Source organism: Ochlerotatus camptorhynchus, unplaced genomic scaffold (assembly GCF_037179485.1).
Source record: "Ochlerotatus camptorhynchus isolate MF236.1 unplaced genomic scaffold, CSIRO-AGI_Acam_v1.1 ptg000330l, whole genome shotgun sequence".
Classification (NCBI taxonomy): domain Eukaryota; kingdom Metazoa; phylum Arthropoda; class Insecta; order Diptera; family Culicidae; genus Ochlerotatus; species Ochlerotatus camptorhynchus.
Genome location: NW_027040818.1, coordinates 4825145 through 4842084, shown reverse-complemented (window position 1 = coordinate 4842084; position 16940 = coordinate 4825145). Strand labels below are relative to the sequence as shown.

Here is a 16940-nt window from a genome sequence, read left to right as displayed (position 1 = left end):
GAAGTTCCTCCTCCGGATTGGTCGAGTTCCCGAGCGTAGCCCTGGCGGTGAACGTCATCATGAAGTGCAACCACAGCGCGATGATCACAAATGCACAAAACTCCCGTTCATTATGAAGCTGTGCTTCTCCTCCTCCAAGAAGATGAACGGTGCGTGGAGCAACGAGAACACCGAAAACACGTAAGCTGTGAAAGAGTTGAAGCTTATTTTCTGAGAAAAGAAAGTATTTTCCTTTTTCTGGGTAGTTAATGTTATGATTCGTAATTATAATTTCTTATTGTGTTAGTTGGAAGCGAGGTTGAAAGTGCAAAAAGGAACGAGAGTAAAAATTTGTTGAACTATTTGAGATTTTGCCAAGACGGTCCTCCAATATTATATGTTGGACGATGGAATGGTTGATGTAGCAGCCACCGCCATGGATGTATTCGAGCAGTTCGAATGGTCGGATAGTATAGATTTTGTTTGTTTGTTGACTTTCCGATTAAAACTCAAGCACCGCTTGTCGTGACCGGCCCAAGATTTCCAGCGTCGACCACGGCTACACAAATTAGCGATGCAGCTCCCACGGCTGCGGCTGATTCCAATGCTGCTGCTGCTTTAGTTGCTGCACACAAAAAATAATCACTACTAAAATTAAAAAAATCATTGGTAGAATTAAAAGTTTTCGTTGGTTCTTTTTGGTAGAAAGTCTGAAGCATTCAAAATAAAAATGTGTAACTTGTCAAATCAAAAGTTTAGCTCTTCGTTAATTTTAAAAGTTGATGCTTTTGAATCAAATTGTAGAACTGTCAAAAGGAAAACCAATGCTTTCAAAATGAAGTGCAAACTGTTTCAGTTCGAAAAGAGTTGTTTTTATTATGACAATATATTTGTTATATTAAATTTTAAATATTATCATATTAATGATTTTCAAGATTAAGAAAAGTAGCCAAACTAATGTTTGTATCATATTTAAAACATAAATTTATTCATTTATTTAATAAAAAAAAACAAAGAAAATAAAACATAGTTTATGTTACCAGCGCAGATTGTGTCCTAGCCCTATTAGGCTAAGGAAGGCTAATCCTACTGTTCATCGTCCTGAGTCTTCTAAGTGGCATGGGTTGAGTCAGATTCTTGTCCGTCTTGTAATGGTCAAAGTATTGAGTCGAACCTAAGCTCCACGTTCATTTCGAAGCATTCCAACGACATACAATACAATATAGTGGGGGTTCACCAACACCAAAACAGTGAGCTGGTGGATAATTCCCTGTACATCATTGTCTTGTACGTTCATATGTTCTACGCCCACGTACGTTTGGTGGTCACTTTCCGGAATGATGAGTTAGGTGCCATGTAACGGGGTTTGTTGTAAGGATAGTTTTTTCGGTCGAGACGCTTCACTCTGTTACGGGATTTGTTGGCCGGAACCATCCGATGTAAGCGCTTGTTTGTCAAGTAATAGCGTACCTACAATGTAAACATAAATGTAATCGATCCTAAGAAAAATAATTTTCCAACTCACCTACATGCCCTGTTGCAGCGGCTGAATCACAATCGATCACCGGAGGCAGCTTCCAAACACCGAATTAATCGAATTAACCCATTAAAAAAATGAAATTCCGTGGAACGATTTTATTTTCGTCGCGTCAATTCTACTTTGGCGGCAAATAATGTGAGGTCCAGTGCTGCCAAAAACGTTACTATGAAGAAGTATTTTTGACAGTTGAACAACTTTTATTTTAAAAAATACACTTTTAAAATTACAAGTCAGAAGTGAAAGAAAAACTTTCAAACCAAAGATATAGCTTTCATTTTGAAAATTTTCACTGTTAAAACTACGAAATTTGGGAAACTTTTATTTTGAATTTGCATTATTTTTATACCAACAATTTTTGTTTTTTGTGTGTGCTGCTGCTGCTGCTGCTTTAGCTACTGCTGCTGCTGTTCCTTCTGCTGGTCCGTCTCCTCTAAAATTCGTCAAAAAAGACGGACTAGCAGCAGCATTGGAAGCAGCCCCCGCCGTGGGAGCTGCATCGCTAGTTCGTGTAGCCATCGCCGGAAACCTCGGTTAGGTCAAGATACCGCTGTCAGCTGTTCTTCGTCTGGAAGGAAATGTGGATGCGACTGCCGTCACGGGTGTAATGATTTTGAAAATCCATGGCGAGACTTGGTGGAGATTCACGAATGTTTTGAAAATAATTTGACTAGGAGTGGCAACGTCAATAACAAATTTTGACGCATGCGCACTGCGCAGGCGCAGAAAAAGTTCAGTGTTGCCAGTAACTTTGAAAATCATAAAAATTGTAACCATGGGTGCCAAACAACGTCAATGATTGCACCCCGATGTGCCCCAGTTTGATTTTGGCACACTGTGTAGAGTGACCAACCCCTTGGTTATTGTATGTGGATTCGCGGGTGGAGGAATTGTTTGAAAATGACTAGAGAAAATTAAGCATCGGGAATGCGCTCCCGGATTTATTGATTTGGTGAGTACGTTCCAGTTGAGGATTGTTTTCTCGAAATAACCCATTTTTTGAATACATTTCATTAATCAAACATTATTATATGCTGGGTTTGGGGGGGGGGGGGGGGGGAGGGGCAGCCTAAGGGTTTCAAAGGATTTGTAGACTGGACAAGGGTTCGTGGGTTTGCCAGTACCTTGTCACGTGTTGATAGACGTACATCTTGTCTTCCAAAGGTCTTCAATGAAGTTGATTCACCCTGCTGCAACAAACCATCAGGCAGAACTTTACAACCAGTGAAGTATCTGCAGTCATAGGTCATCCTTGCACTGATGGTGGGTTCTATTCACATCACATCACATCACATCACAGCAATGCATTCGGTATAGGAAAAACGTCACGATAGGGGGGGGAGGGGGTAATTTTTTGCTCGATTAAGCGTGATTTCAATTCCAATTAATGCATGGGCCCTTATATTACACCACCAGCGGAATAACCTCTGTGCAGCTGTTTGGATGTGATATATCAGTGCTAACATTTGAAAACGGCACAAAAGCCATTTGTAAACAAATGGTTTGTGGGCCCTTTACTCACTACTTGAAGTACACCCACGCGACACAACAGCAACATCGGGTAGGGGAAATTGTCCCCTTCCTGACGATGCTGTTGGTTTGCGTGGGCGTTCTTCGGGTAGCGAGTAAAGGGCCCACAAACCATTTGTTTACAAATGGCTTTTGTGCCGTTTTCAAATGTTAGCACTGATATTATCCAACAACTTTTTTTCTGTGTACATCATTATTCTCAGTGTATGATCGCTCTCATCGGACGTAGCTATTACGATCACAATATTTTTCGAACTCATAATGCGAATCCCATGACTGACGGTCGGTCTGTCATACGAACTTGATCGTGCATCAGAGCGCTGTTTATTTACAATCGTTCTGTTCTCGCGTTATTCATACGGTGCACGATTAGACTCTGAACACTAAATATATTAATAAACTAGCTTCACAATGTCCAAGGAAACCGAAGCTCCACGGGCGGACAAAGAGTTGGACCTCTCAAATGCCGGACGTGGAGTTTGGTTGGTCAAAGTTCCCAAATACATTGCCAACAAGTGGGAGAAAGCTCCCAGCAACATCGAGGTCGGTAAGCTGAAGATATCCAAACAGGTCGGTCAGAAGGCACAAGTGTCGCTGACCCTGTCGGATGCCGTGATCAGCATCGATACGGGCGAGGACATTCCTCGGGAACACAAACTGGACGTTTCGGTGGTGACGAAGCAAACGTTGGGAGTGTTTTCGCACAGCGTTCCAACGACGAGTCGGGAGGATGCGGCACCGGAAGGCGAAAAGCTATTCATGGAGGGACGCATCGTCCAGCGGCTAGAGTGCCGCCCACTGGGGGACAATGCCTACATGAAGATGAAGCTGGAATCGATCCGAAAGGCTTCGCAACCGACCCGGCAGGTGAAATCGTTGGAGAAGATTGTTCACAACTTCAAACCCGTCTCGGACCACAAGCACAACATCGAGGACAAGGAACGGAAGAAAGCCGAAGGCAAGAAGTCTCGCGACGACAAGAATGCCGTGCTGGATATGCTGTTCAATGCGTTCGAAAAGCACCAGTACTACAACATTAAGGATCTGGTTAAGATAACCCGGCAACCGATTAGCTATCTGAAGGAGATTCTGAAGGAAGTTTGCGATTACAATATGAAAAACCCGCACAAGAACATGTGGGAACTGAAGAAGGAGTACCGCCACTACAAAGACGACGAAAAGAAGGAGGAAAACAAGGGTATGTCCGATAGTGACAGCGACTGACAGTAGTAAGGACGCTGGAGGGTGAGCTGTTTCTTTTTTATTATTATTATAGCAGGGTAATCTTAATGTAATATGTAAAAATGTCAATGTTACGGCTAGCATCGAAAGGAAATACATTTAATTTTGACAATTTGAAAAGGGAGATTGGGGTTGCTTTGAATCCGAAATTATCCGGGACGTTTCGGATGAATCCAGTATCATCAACTATAACTGTTTCAAAAGCACTTGTTAACTGCGGATTTCGTATAAAATAAATGTCCTTACCTGCTACTGCACAGCCCATTTCGTCGCTGATTTCCTTTTTTTCGATTATCAGTCAATCTTGAATACGTTCTCCGTCAGTCTCACCACCAACGGATCTAGCACGTTTGAGTGCAACTCCGTCCGCCACAAATCTTTCAAAATTCCCTCAGCGATTGATGTTGGACTTCGTTGCGATTGATTGAGTTGCTGGGAAATGTCTATTGTGAAGAAAATAGCCGCTTTCCGAACCAGTGGCTCGTACGAATCGCATATGGTGAAAAATATCTGGGCCGCATTTGGCGGAACCTGGTCCAGATCGCGTACAACCAGAACCCCCTGTGATTTTAACTCTTCACGGTGCCGCTCCAGAACTACTCCATAATCTTGGGTTATTGCGGCTGATTTGAAATCGTTACTCGTACGCCAGATGGCATCTTCATTGCCGAAGCATTCGGTGGTGATGTGAATGACGTCTTTCAGCAGAGATTGGCCAACCGAGGAGAAATTATACAGGAAGATGAAGGTGGCTGGCTCGCCGGGATCATTTACAGCCCTTTCGACACCGACGATCAGGCCGGCCCAAAGCGTGTTGTCCGTGTTCGGGTACTTGGACTGCAGTTGTATGAAATTTTTGCAACTCTGACGAACAGTGGTTTCCTTACTAGGAACAACACGGACTATCCAAATGGCTATGATTATCACCAACACGGCAAAGACCATTGCGAGTACCCAACTTTTACTAATGGCGTATTTAGGAGGTTGTTTTGTTTCTCCCGGGGCGGATGTCTGTGAATCTTTTTGACGGTCCGTTTCCCGTTCAACGGAATGTCTGAACTGCTGATTTTTATCACCATCTTCAAAGGATTCCGGATCATTATCGGGATCGTAATCGTTTTCTTCCGTTTCTTCGTCCTCAATTCTTGGTGAATTTTCTCCCGTATCGTTGAACGATTTGTCCTTCTTGTCGACATTGGGGATTCTGGAATTGGGGGATATTTACATTAGAAGAACCCTACATATGTGTCATCAGTTAAAAAATACTTTGCAGGACTGATCAGAACCGTGGCGGTACTGGTATCCGGTTTGCTGGTGGACGCCTTTCCATGAAGAGGATTTCTCGAAGGTCCTCGGGGAAGAAGCAATTTCTATTAAAAATTACAACATTTTAAGAATCGGATACGAAAATTCACGAAAACTAAAATTACCGTGGAGGGTGAAGTTTCCTTTGCTTCAGAATCCATGAGTACCATGAAAAATAAGATCCAAAAACTAAAACTTCTGTTGATCAAATTTCTCACAACCCAAATTATAAACAAACGGAGCAAATCGCAGTGTTGCACCTTTTTGTTTTTGCCGTTTTTGCTGACTGAGAATCGCAAAAGACAGTGGGCGATGGGGTGTAGCGTAACTTTTCAAAAGAACCTAAGTAACAAATGTAAACAAATCGAGTTAATCGATACAAACTATTGCTCTTCTATCATTGTATATGATACAAAAACATCCATCCAAATTTAATTTCATTTACTTAAGATAATCATAGGTCAAACATTGTCCAATGAACAGTTTGAAATGATGGGTAAGTGACTGGCACTTCGGACATTTGGATTGCCTAACATGATTGGTGCTCATTTCCTAAAGGCGGGCATGAATAGGTTAGGTACTGTATTCTGAAATCTGTGAAAGGGAATCTAGTATCATGCAAAACCACAGACAAATAGACAACAGAACACATTGACTATTTCTCAATGTAAACATTTCCGCCATCTGTTGAGTACACTGTGGTGGGCACTACACTGAGCAGATGGCGGTAGTGTGTAAACGTCAAACGCAAGGGAATTGACTATGCTCGCCACAGGTGGCGGTACTACGAACTACGATACTTTTAAATTGTCCGTTAAATGCTTGTTCGATGAACAACTTGCGAGTGTTATGTCTGTTTGTCTGTGACAAAACGTTTAATGTAACATTCATTGATTATGTCATTGAGAAAAATCCTCGGAAAAATCATCCAATGTAACATGGCCGAAGTACAACTTAGTAAGTCAAAACGTCCTATGTGTTTTTTTTCTTCTATATTGAAGCATGAAATTCAAAGTAAAAAACAATTGTGTTTTTACCGTTTATACTGAATTTTCAACGTTATTATTCCCTGACTACAGTAAAAATAGTATTGCAAATTTTTTTGTTTCTAAACAGTTAAAATAATAATCTGTCGAACTTCAACTTCAATTTTCTCATAAATGGTGGATATGTTACATTGGTCTATTTGAAAAATGACGCGAGAAATTTGATCTAAAACTCACATTGACGTGCGATGTTTTTTTTTTCGTCTTCTACGACCGATTCCTACTTGACAGACCAACTCACATGCGATCTGTCAATCTCCGAAAATAGTATCGAATATTTTTGTACAAGTAGTGAACTTGAGATTTTAATTAATCAGCTAAATTTATTTCTGGACCCAGGTATTTACAATGAAATATTGCCAATCATTCCATTCTTTCTACTGACATTCTCACGTGCTTTCAAAATCTGCTGTTATTTCGAAGGGAAGACACTAATGCTTTTGAAGCATTTTCTCAATCAAAATCAGATGTTTCACGGCCGATGAGATCGACTCAAAGCTGAGTGGTTTTTCACTCAAAATCGCAAAACCGTGCACTGAAAAAAGTTTTCTTATAGTTTCTATTCACGGTAACCGCAAAATACCCAATAATGACTACAAAGTAAGCATTTTCGAGGGAGACTGGGACTACCCATTAAATGAGTAAACATATTACCCATTTATGAGTAATTTTTTTTTCAATAATATGTATTGATTTTTATCTGAAAAAAAGTTATTTTGTATGGAAAATCCGGTTCGAACGGAAACAAAAATATGGGTGATTATCTACATAACATAATATCAGGCGCAACATTTGAAAAAAAGCTTTTGTTGGCATAATTTGTAATGCCCTTTACATGTGAACCGAAGTACGCCCACACAAACCAATTCGACAGTGAGCATGCATAAGGGCCTATACGCGATGATCGATTCTCTTCGTCGATGTTCTCTTTCGTTAATAACTCGCTAGATTTAACGTTTATCGGTGCGTTTGCTGTTGCTTTTGATAGCCAATACAACATGTTACTACTCTGCATTGAACAAATTCAAGAAAATTGTTTCGCTTAGCTGTAGCAATGCAAAGAGAAAATCGATGAAGAGAATCGATCATCGCGTATTCGCCCTTATGCATGCTCACTGTCGAATTCACTATCAAAATGGGGAGAATTTCCCCTGTTGATTTGCGTGGGCGTACTTTGGTTCACATGTAAAGGGCCTTACAACTTGTGTTTACAAAAGCTTTTGTGCCGTTTTCAAATGTTACGTCGGATATATTCCAAGTTAGTTTTCATATAGATTTCATTGAACACATAAGATTCATGTGATCTAGTGGTGCAATTTATAATAATGGTTATGAAATCACATGAAAGTTATCTGCAATCCTCGTGGATCTATTTTATGAGTAAGTTTTTGCGAATTTGAGTGAACGGCCGTATGGTTAACCCTTTCATACCTAGATGCATCCAAAATAGACACCTCTATTATCCAACTCTTTTCAGATCAAAATGACCGCCACAGTGGACCCACGCCGACCGGAAAAAATCAATCGGTACAAACCGATTGACAGTGCCAACCAGGGGGCCGGCGTCGGAGACGATCTCATGCCGGACTACATGAATATCCTCGGTACTTACTCCCCTCCCGTTTCCGCATTGACAAACCCTGTTTACGTTACTGCTTTTTTTCAGGTATGATATTCTCCATGTGCGGTCTGATGATGAAGCTCAAGTGGTGCGCCTGGCTGGCACTGTACTGTTCCTGCATAAGCTTTGCCAATTCGCGCGTCAGTGACGACGCCAAACAGGTGCTGTCGTCATTTATGTTGAGTGTGAGTGCGGTCGTCATGTCCTACCTGCAGAATCCGACGCCGATGACACCGCCGTGGCAGTCGTTATGAGCGGGCTGGGCGCCGGCATTAAATTAAGCCAATTACGAATCTGTATCGGACGTCGTATGCACATCAACATTCACACACACAAGGATGTTACTGGAGTAAGATTTTTGAAAGTTTATAGGTTCATTGTTTTCGTGACTAAGTAACCAAATATAATTTAATTTTCCCATATCAAATACGATTACTTCCTGACGATTCCGAAGTCCAACTTTCTTAATCGCCCTCATTTCAATTTTCTAGCCAATCAGCCAAATGTTTTATAATCCACACTTGAACCACAGACAAACAGGCATAAAACATTGAATAATTCACACTGTGAAACATCGTCACTAAAACATTACCGCCATCTGTTGAGTACACTGTGGTGGGTAGTACGCTGAACAGATGGCGGTAGTGTGTAAACGTCAAACGCAAGGGAAATGACTATGAGCGCCACAGATGGAGGCACTACCAACTACGCTACTTTTAAATTGTCCGTTAAATGCTTGTTCGATGAACAACTTGCGAACGTTATGTCTGTTTGTCTGTGGTGCTGGCATCTCTTGATTTCCTCTATAAATTTTCCACTTTCGACCAATTTGGCGCTAGTACCGATACATTTTCTGTTGAAAATTGCCACTTGGCGCTACCAGCACTTAGTGTCTAGTGTAAATTGTGCAACGGCAGCGCCATCAGCTTGTCAAACAGGATTTTTAAGTGGGGAAGTCGCTGTTAGTGGCGCTTAAGTCAAATAGGAATCTTTACACTAGTTTTTAGAGAAATTTTGTTCGAGCCTCGCCTCAACGTCTGATGGTATCGGGGGCTTCCGGCCTGCAACCTCAGGCGAGTATGTTAGCGATTCCGAGCTTTCGGTACCTGATGTCCTTTCGATTTCTAGTTCCCGTGATTGCTCCTCGAATGGTCTCCGGATCTACTACCAAAACGTGCGTGGGCTGAGGACTAAAATCGACTCGTTTTTCCTGGCTGTTGTGGAGGCCGAATATGATTTGATTGTGCTGACGGAAACGTGGCTGGACGACCGAATTTACTCATCACAACTTTTCGGGTCACTATATTCCGTCTTCAGAACTGACCGGTCTGCTCTAAACAGTCAAAAATTGCGCGGTGGCGGAGTCCTGATTGCAGTATCTACTAGACTAGCCACAGACCCCCTTCACTCTTTGGAATTTATAGAGACAGATAATAGCGTCAAACGGTTTGTGACGAGACAACGTTGAACGTTGAACTGCTGCGTTGGAAGAAAACGTGCACACCAACATCTATACATGTACGAACCCACACAACTGAGCGGACGATACAGCGCAAATCAAAACACGAAGCGGTGCATCACTCATCGTCATCATTCAGCTTCGGCTACTCCCGTTTGCGTTTGTTTTCACCGGCGTTGTCAAATACTTCCTACGTTAGGAGAGTAATGTTTATTCTAACGTAATTTTTGCGTGCTGCGTTGGCCAAAGAAGACGGCATATTTTATTACGTTTAGCAATGATTTCGATACACTCAAAAAATATTAAAATCTAAATAGTATAAAAGCTACGCTAAATCACAACTCTCCTTGCCGACGCATAGCTTGGTATAAAGGGAAAGAATATGAACTTAGTATAAAAATGGTTTATGCGTGCCATAGTATGAAAAAGGAATATACTTGTTATGTATAAATGCGGTTTATTAAGGGAAATTAATATTTTTGGTTCTATTTTCATTTGTATATCAACATTAAACATAAAAATTATCAATACTATTTTATTAAAGACAAATTTATCATTTAATACAGCATAATCTTTAAAATGAACATTGATGCACCATATCTACTTAACATATAAATTAAGTAACTTGTTCATAAAATCCGGCAACGATTAAATTGATTCCCGGTTATTATGACCTGCACAATCCAATGCCTGATTGGCTTCACCGAGGACACTTCCGGTAAATTTGGTGACGATGGAACAACGGACATCATACCATTGATACTGCAACCAGCTCCGAGATAGTTGAAGTTGGTGTTCATCTTCTAGTGGTCGCTCGTGGATCGAAAACAGGCTCGATCGGTTTGGTTCCACTTCGCAAATTGAGCTGAGTTCGAACTTGGTGGTTTAAATGTTATATAAGACAGATTGACCCTCGATGTAAACCAGAAGAGATTTTTAGTGGTCCTTGACTATGCCATATGTGCTTCTTACACAATTCAATACTTCTGATGAGATCTCCTTTGTGGGGACAGTAAATTTCGTCTTGTTGTTTTTAAGTCAGCGTCTGTAAAATAAAGAATCTTTTGATTGAAAATTCATAATAGTGCATGTATGTATGTAGAGAGAGGTGTGTATGCTAACCACTACGCCGGGATCACCCCTATCTATCTCAGTCTAGAGATTTGTGTAGTAAACAGTTTACTTTAAGTAGAAACTTACCAGAGAAGATGATTTTTGCTTTGCATTTTGTTGCTGCTGAGCAGTACAATTTCTACTTCAGCGAACATTCCGATACCTGGGGGTAGCTCTGGCGCATGAAAAGTAGAGCGGTGATCTTCTCCAGGTTGTCACAAAGTTTTACCATCGTGAATTGCTTCCAGTTCAACTGCGAGATGGCTCGATTTACGGTCCTTATGTTTAGCTCAAGATAGAATTTCGAGTCCTGTTATGGATGACCTTGAAAGTTCACTGCCGTTCAGTAGAGGTGGGATAGTCGCTGCATCGTAGAAGATGATTATTGGCGATTGGAAGCAATTCTCGCGGGAACCTTTTATTCAACTTGATTCCTCTGGAACAGCGATATGGCCTTTTTCTGAGCAAACAGCAGGTGATTTTTACAATCTGTGGGCTGCCGGAAATTACGCGTGACACATCGTTACAGTGGCTAGAGGAAAAACAGATTCTCACAAAGTTTTGTTAATGTTAATGATGTGTGCAGTACTTATTGAATTTAATTTCCGTTCTCGATTAATTTCTATTTTCGATCAACTGTTTGACTGCAGTTTCTCCAGGAAGCACAGAAAATGAGATGGTCCGTCGTGACGTTTGAAATTGTACTTTTATTTGCATGGAAAACAAACTGCAGTTTGTTTATATACGTTGGTATACACTGAGCGAATTATAAGCTGTTATTCGGATTTAGTATAATTTCAAAGCGAATTTTAATCAGATCAACGTATAAATATGCAGTTACCAAAAATAGACTAAATTTTAATCTTCCTTTGATTAGTAATAATTTTGAGTGTACGTTGCATTTCCAGTAGCTGGCGTTGGAATAATTCTTTAGAGAAAGGGTTTCCTATGTTTACTTCTATGCTTATTAAGATTATGTTGAACAACAGCTCCGTAAATCATCAATTACTATTAGAGATTTGCATCTTACTGATACCGGTGATATATTGGAAACTTTTTCACTCGAAAGCAAAACATATTACAAGCACATCATGATGCGCGCTTGGATATGTGATTGTCTTCTCAAGTGTTTCTGTTGCGTATAAAGCGGTAATGATTGAAAATCGAAGCAATCACAAACAAGTAAGAATCTTGCTATCGCAATATAATGATGATGACTTCGAGGCAGTGCTGCGATTTGTCATTTTCATTGAGAAAACTTCAGTGGATATAGACAAAATTCATTTCAGCAGCAACACTGATAGAACTGAAAATCAAAATTTCCTTTGTCAAAATCTCACTCTTTTCTTTGTCAGTGACAAAGATTCCCTTGGTGAAAAAACTGTGAATTTGCGCATTCTGTGTCACATTATTGTTCTCCAGGCTGATAATGATGATGATTCGTATTCACTTTGATGGTTCTATGTAACTGTTTTGCTAAATTAATTTGATTTCGATAGTAATTCAGCAAATGAAAAAACTGCACATCGTCGTCACTGATAGTAATATCACTGACAATTGATATTGATTGCTACTGATGGTGACTCTCTGTTGAAATGAGTGACCAGGGTTGTTTTGTTATTATCAGTTTTTAGTGTCGAAATTTTGCAGCACTGCTTCGAGGATTAAATTCAGGCTCTTTAATATCGTCCTCTTCCCTCGGCTGATCATCAACGTCCGCGTTGACACCTGTCAGTTATTGAGCCCTGGTGGTAAAGTTGGCGAGGAACTCCCAACAGTTTCAATGTGCCATCAACAGATAGCACTGAGATCACATAAGGGTAATAACTATATGCCTTGTATGAGGAATTTTTTTTTTTTTTTCCTTTGGTTTGTTTTTTCCGTCGATCTTGTTTTCCGTGCTGAGCACCAATGCTACCGACGTGCCAGGAAGGCAGCTCCCACACCTGGACCCTACCTATCGACCCATCAACTCATGAACCGGGGACCAACGGCTTTACTTCCCATCCGAAGGAAGGCGTGATAAGAGATGTTATGCCTCAGAACATCCCGGCGGCGCCGACTGGGATTGAACCCAGGCCTGCTGGGGTGAGAGGTAATCACGCTTACCACTACACCACCGGCGCCGTTGTATGAGGAATTGATTAGTAGGATATCTTGTTAATTAGATATCTTTGCTAGCCAGCTACGTAAGTACGTCACCCATTTCCAGTCAACTGGAACAGCTGTGGATTGTCGTAGAACTTCCACAAAGCAAGCTTAGTGTAGGCGCAATCTACCTGCCTCCCGACCGCAAAAACAACTGCACGATCAAGCTGGTCTGCAGTGGCGCTTTACAGACAGTGGCACACCATTAATTGATCCACTGCTTTCGCATATGCCGGTTGCTTGCTGTGCTCTTTTGGACGGTTTTAACTTTTACGGGTTCACACAAGTGAATACTTTTCCGAACCGAAATGGACGTTTGCTAGATCTTGACCTGGCAAATGATTCCGCACTACCGGGCACTTCTGTTTCCTTGCCGGTCGAGCCACTGATTGATCTAGATGCCGATCATCCCGCTCTCGTCGTGTCATTTAGTTTACCTACGCCGATTCTTTTTCCGCCGTCATCTGAGTGCTACTCTTTGGACTTTCGCCGGGCCGATTATGTTGCATTGAACAATGCGCTTGCGGAAATTGATTGGCAATTTATCGAAACTGCCGCTAGCGTGAATGATGCAGTGGATTTTTTCAGTGCTGCACTGGAAGATGCTATTTTCCGCATGGTCCCAGCTCGACGACCTCCGCTAAAGCCTGCATGGTCTAACCCACGCCTACGCGTGCTAAAACGTCAACGCTCTGCCGCCCTCCGAAAGTATTGTAACTCTCGCTCGCCGTACTACAAACGACTGTTTAATTTTGCGAGTCGTAGTTATCGAAACTACAATCGTTTTCTCTATAATCGACACGTGAGACGCACGGAAGCGAACCTTCGCACGAATCCGAAAAGTTTTTGGTCGTTTGTCAACTCCAAACAGAAGGAATCCGGGTTGCCTTGTTCCATGTTTCTCGGGAATGACTCGGCTAATAGTGAAAGAGAAAAATGCCACTTGTTTGCTCGTCATTTCAAGCAAGTGTTCCACGATTTCTCCGCTTCGCCAACACAAGTGCTGGACGCTACTGTTGGGATGCCACGTGATGTGTTTAGTTTCGTTATTCCGCGCATTTCAAAAGACATGATAACCGCAACACGCAAACTGAAGCTCTCGTTCTCCGCCGGACCTGACGGCATTCCGTCATCAGTTCTAAAACGTTGTGTAGCCAATCTCTGCCTTCCAATCTCTCGGCACAGCAATGTGAGTTCCCCTGCAGCTGGAAACAAAAAATGAGATAAACGGAATGTCATAAATTATCGTGGAATCACCTCCCTGTGTGCCTGCTCAAAACTGTTCGAGATTATCATAAATGGTGCTCTGTTCGCACGCTGCAAAAATTATATCGATACAGAACAACACGGTTTCTACCCAAAGCGCTCCGTGTCCACGAACCTGGTGCAGTTCACTTCTAACTGTCTGCGATGCATGGATTCAGGATGGCAAGTCGATGCTGCGTATATGGATCTAAAAGCTACATTTGACTCGGTGGACCATAATATCTTGCTGGCCAAGCTGGAGATACTTGGCATCTCGTCAACTGCTGTGGATTGGTTCAGATCTTACTTGGTGAATCGCTATGTACATGTCAAGATTGGCGCGTCGGAATCGAATGTTTTCTCAAACAACTCGGGAGTCCCGCAAGGCAGTAACCTAGGACCGCTACTATTTTCGATCTTTTTAAACGACGTCGCCATCAGGATGCCGCGTTTTCTATGCATATGTTACATATTTTTGCAGATTGATGCTCAAGAAATTTGATGAGTCTAAGCATAGAAAAATGTAACATTATTTCCTATCACCGAAAAATCAAACCAATCATGTTTGACTATGTTCTCTACGGACGCTGTCTTGCTCCTGTAGAGCACATAAAAGATCTCGGCGTTACCTTGGACTGCAGACTCACTTTCAGAAGCCACTACAATAACATCATCTCCAGAGCTAATCGACAATTGGGCTTTATTTTCAAAATTGCCGACGAGTTTCGTGACCCGCAATGGTCACTTTACTGCTCGCTTGTGCGATCCTTATTGGAGTCAAGTTCAGTTGTTTGGTGCCCTTTCCATGCTAGCTGGATCACTAGAATTGAATCCGTTCAACGCAAGTTTGTGAGATATGCTCTTCGTTTCCTCAACTGGTGTGCCCCAAGGAACCTGCAACCGTACGAGGAGCGTTGCCGTCTCCTGGGAATCGAGCCATTAGAGGTGAGACGGACGGTCGCTCAAGCTATGTTCGCTGGAAAGCTGCTTACAGGTGACATTGACTGTCACAGCTAAATATGTATGCCCCTGAGAGGTCTCTTCATCAACGCAACTTTCTGTTTTTGGAACCACGGAGCCGGAATTATACACAACACGAGCCAATTCGAGCAATCAGCCGGCAATTCAACAATTTTTTTATATGTTCGAGTTCAATGTATCAGCTGACGTGTTCCGTCATCGGCTACTTGCCCTAATAAAAAATAACCATAAACGAACGACAACACAAATCATTGAACTATTCCACAAATGGTTTGGATGATACCCAGAACACGTCGTTAAGCAAATTAACCATACAATTTTTATTAGGGTGGCCTTTTCCGTACCGTTGACCGTAACTATTTAGTTTAAGTTTTATTCATTTAGACAATAATTGTCAGTTAAATTTTTAAATAAATAAACAAATAAACAGTGACTTCCCCACTTAAAAAACCTCTTTGACAACTTGACGGCGCTGGCGTTGCACAACTTACACTAGACCACAGAACAGAAGGGGAAGTGCAAACAAATCGGTGAATCAAAAAGTGCTTCGTTTTATTGCTCAACGAGCGATGTGTTGGGTAGCGTTCCACACGGGCTTTCTATGTGCACTCACACTATCATAGCATGCTGCCTATCTTAACTGCAGGCAGAAGATGCCTTCTACCGCTAGGTGCGCTAGTGTTCGCAAATGACAAGTGGAGCCACTTTCTGATTCGAAGTTCCACTCCTGTGACTAGAAGCTAAGTGCTGGTAGCGCAAAAAATTCCGATACTAGCGCCAAAATGGTCGAAAGTGGAAAATTTATAGAGGAAATCAGGAGATACTGGCGTCACGTATCGGCGATGTTCCCACTTATCTCTACACAAGTTTCTGACCGAAGTTGGACGTCTGTTCTCTGTGGTTAACGCAAGCTTCGGCTCAGTGGAAGCGTTCGTGGTCAAGTAACCTCCTACAGTATTGGACAAAACATTTGCAACCAATAAACCAACATCATTAAACTGTTCAGAAAAGAGTTATGGTAGGTCAATTTTCAGAAAGACATGCAAACGGTTACAAGCAGCATACTTCAGGTTTATTTTAACAAACAACTCATTATTCATACAGAATATTTCATCAATTTAAAAAAAGTACAAAAGAAAATGCTTTCGTCCCGGACAAAACAAGTGCAACTTTGCATATTGTTCGCCAAATATTGCTTGGCTTTCAATATTTTGTAGCGAATCCTTTATTATCGATTACAGCCTTGCACCTTTGGGGCATAGACTCGATCAGGTTGTCAATGAAGTTTTGTGGAATCGCTGCCCAAGCCTTTTGGATTTGTTCAAACAATTTATCCTTATTGCGAACACCTTCACGATCAATTCTTTGATTCACGGTCTCCCAAAGATTCTCGATTGGGTAAGGTCCGGAGATTGGGGTGGCCAGTCCATCACAGATATCTGGTTATCCTTAAACCACTGTTTGACCACTTTAGCGGTGTGCTTGGGGTCGTTATCTTGTTGAAAAATCCATCTGATTGGCATATTCCATTCGGCATGAGGTAGCATGACATCTTTTAGGATGCCATTGTACATGAAACGGTTCATAATTCCAACGATGCGATGAATCGGACCAAGGCCGTTAGCAGAAAAACATCCCCAGACCATTACGTTGTCTCCACCATGTTTCACGGTCTTTTGACAGTACCGTGAGTTAAGCGTTTTCCGATTTGTCAACGTACACGGCAAATTCCGT

At 41.8% G+C, this 16940-nt stretch overlaps 3 protein-coding genes across 3 annotated transcripts; 2 read left to right on the top strand and 1 right to left on the bottom strand.

Annotated features, from left to right (window-relative positions):
• The first annotated feature begins 3420 nt into the window (after nt 1–3420).
• On the top strand, nt 3421–4408 carry TfIIFbeta (transcription factor TFIIFbeta). Its single transcript, XM_065230689.1, has one exon. It carries the CDS (start codon nt 3458–3460, stop codon nt 4268–4270), a length of 813 nt encoding a protein of 270 aa, XP_065086761.1. The 5' UTR covers nt 3421–3457; the 3' UTR covers nt 4271–4408.
• TORIP (Torsin interacting protein) lies at nt 4396–5840 on the bottom strand. Its single transcript, XM_065230688.1, has 4 exons — nt 5719–5840; nt 5555–5658; nt 4535–5492; nt 4396–4480 (listed from the first exon to the last, which is right to left on the bottom strand). Exons 1-3 carry the CDS (start codon nt 5761–5763, stop codon nt 4583–4585), a joined length of 1059 nt encoding a protein of 352 aa, XP_065086760.1. The 5' UTR covers nt 5764–5840; the 3' UTR covers nt 4396–4480; nt 4535–4582.
• A 1052-nt stretch (nt 5841–6892) lies between these two features.
• On the top strand, nt 6893–8596 carry LOC135708581 (protein Asterix). Its single transcript, XM_065230687.1, has 3 exons — nt 6893–6978; nt 8117–8243; nt 8306–8596. The coding sequence occupies exons 2-3, from the start codon at nt 8123–8125 to the stop codon at nt 8512–8514; spliced, it is 330 nt and encodes a 109-aa protein (XP_065086759.1). The 5' UTR covers nt 6893–6978; nt 8117–8122; the 3' UTR covers nt 8515–8596.
• Nucleotides 8597–16940: the final 8344 nt, after the last annotated feature.

Excerpts from the sequence above, each read along its gene's own strand:
- TfIIFbeta (XM_065230689.1), top strand. The coding sequence starts at position 3,458 with ATGTCCAAGGAAACCGAAGCTCCACGGGCGGACAAAGAGTTGGACCTC.
- TORIP (XM_065230688.1), bottom strand. The coding sequence starts at position 5,763 with ATGGTACTCATGGATTCTGAAGCAAAGGAAACTTCACCCTCCACG. Across the intron at positions 5,659-5,718 it reads AGGAAACTTCACCCTCCACG|AAATTGCTTCTTCCCCGAGG; the intron begins GTAATTTTAGTT and ends AATTTTTAATAG. Across the intron at positions 5,493-5,554 it reads GTTCTGATCAGTCCTGCAAA|AATCCCCAATGTCGACAAGA; the intron begins GTATTTTTTAAC and ends CCCCAATTCCAG.
- LOC135708581 (XM_065230687.1), top strand. The coding sequence starts at position 8,123 with ATGACCGCCACAGTGGACCCACGCCGACCGGAAAAAATCAATCGGTAC. Across the intron at positions 8,244-8,305 it reads GGACTACATGAATATCCTCG|GTATGATATTCTCCATGTGC; the intron begins GTACTTACTCCC and ends GCTTTTTTTCAG.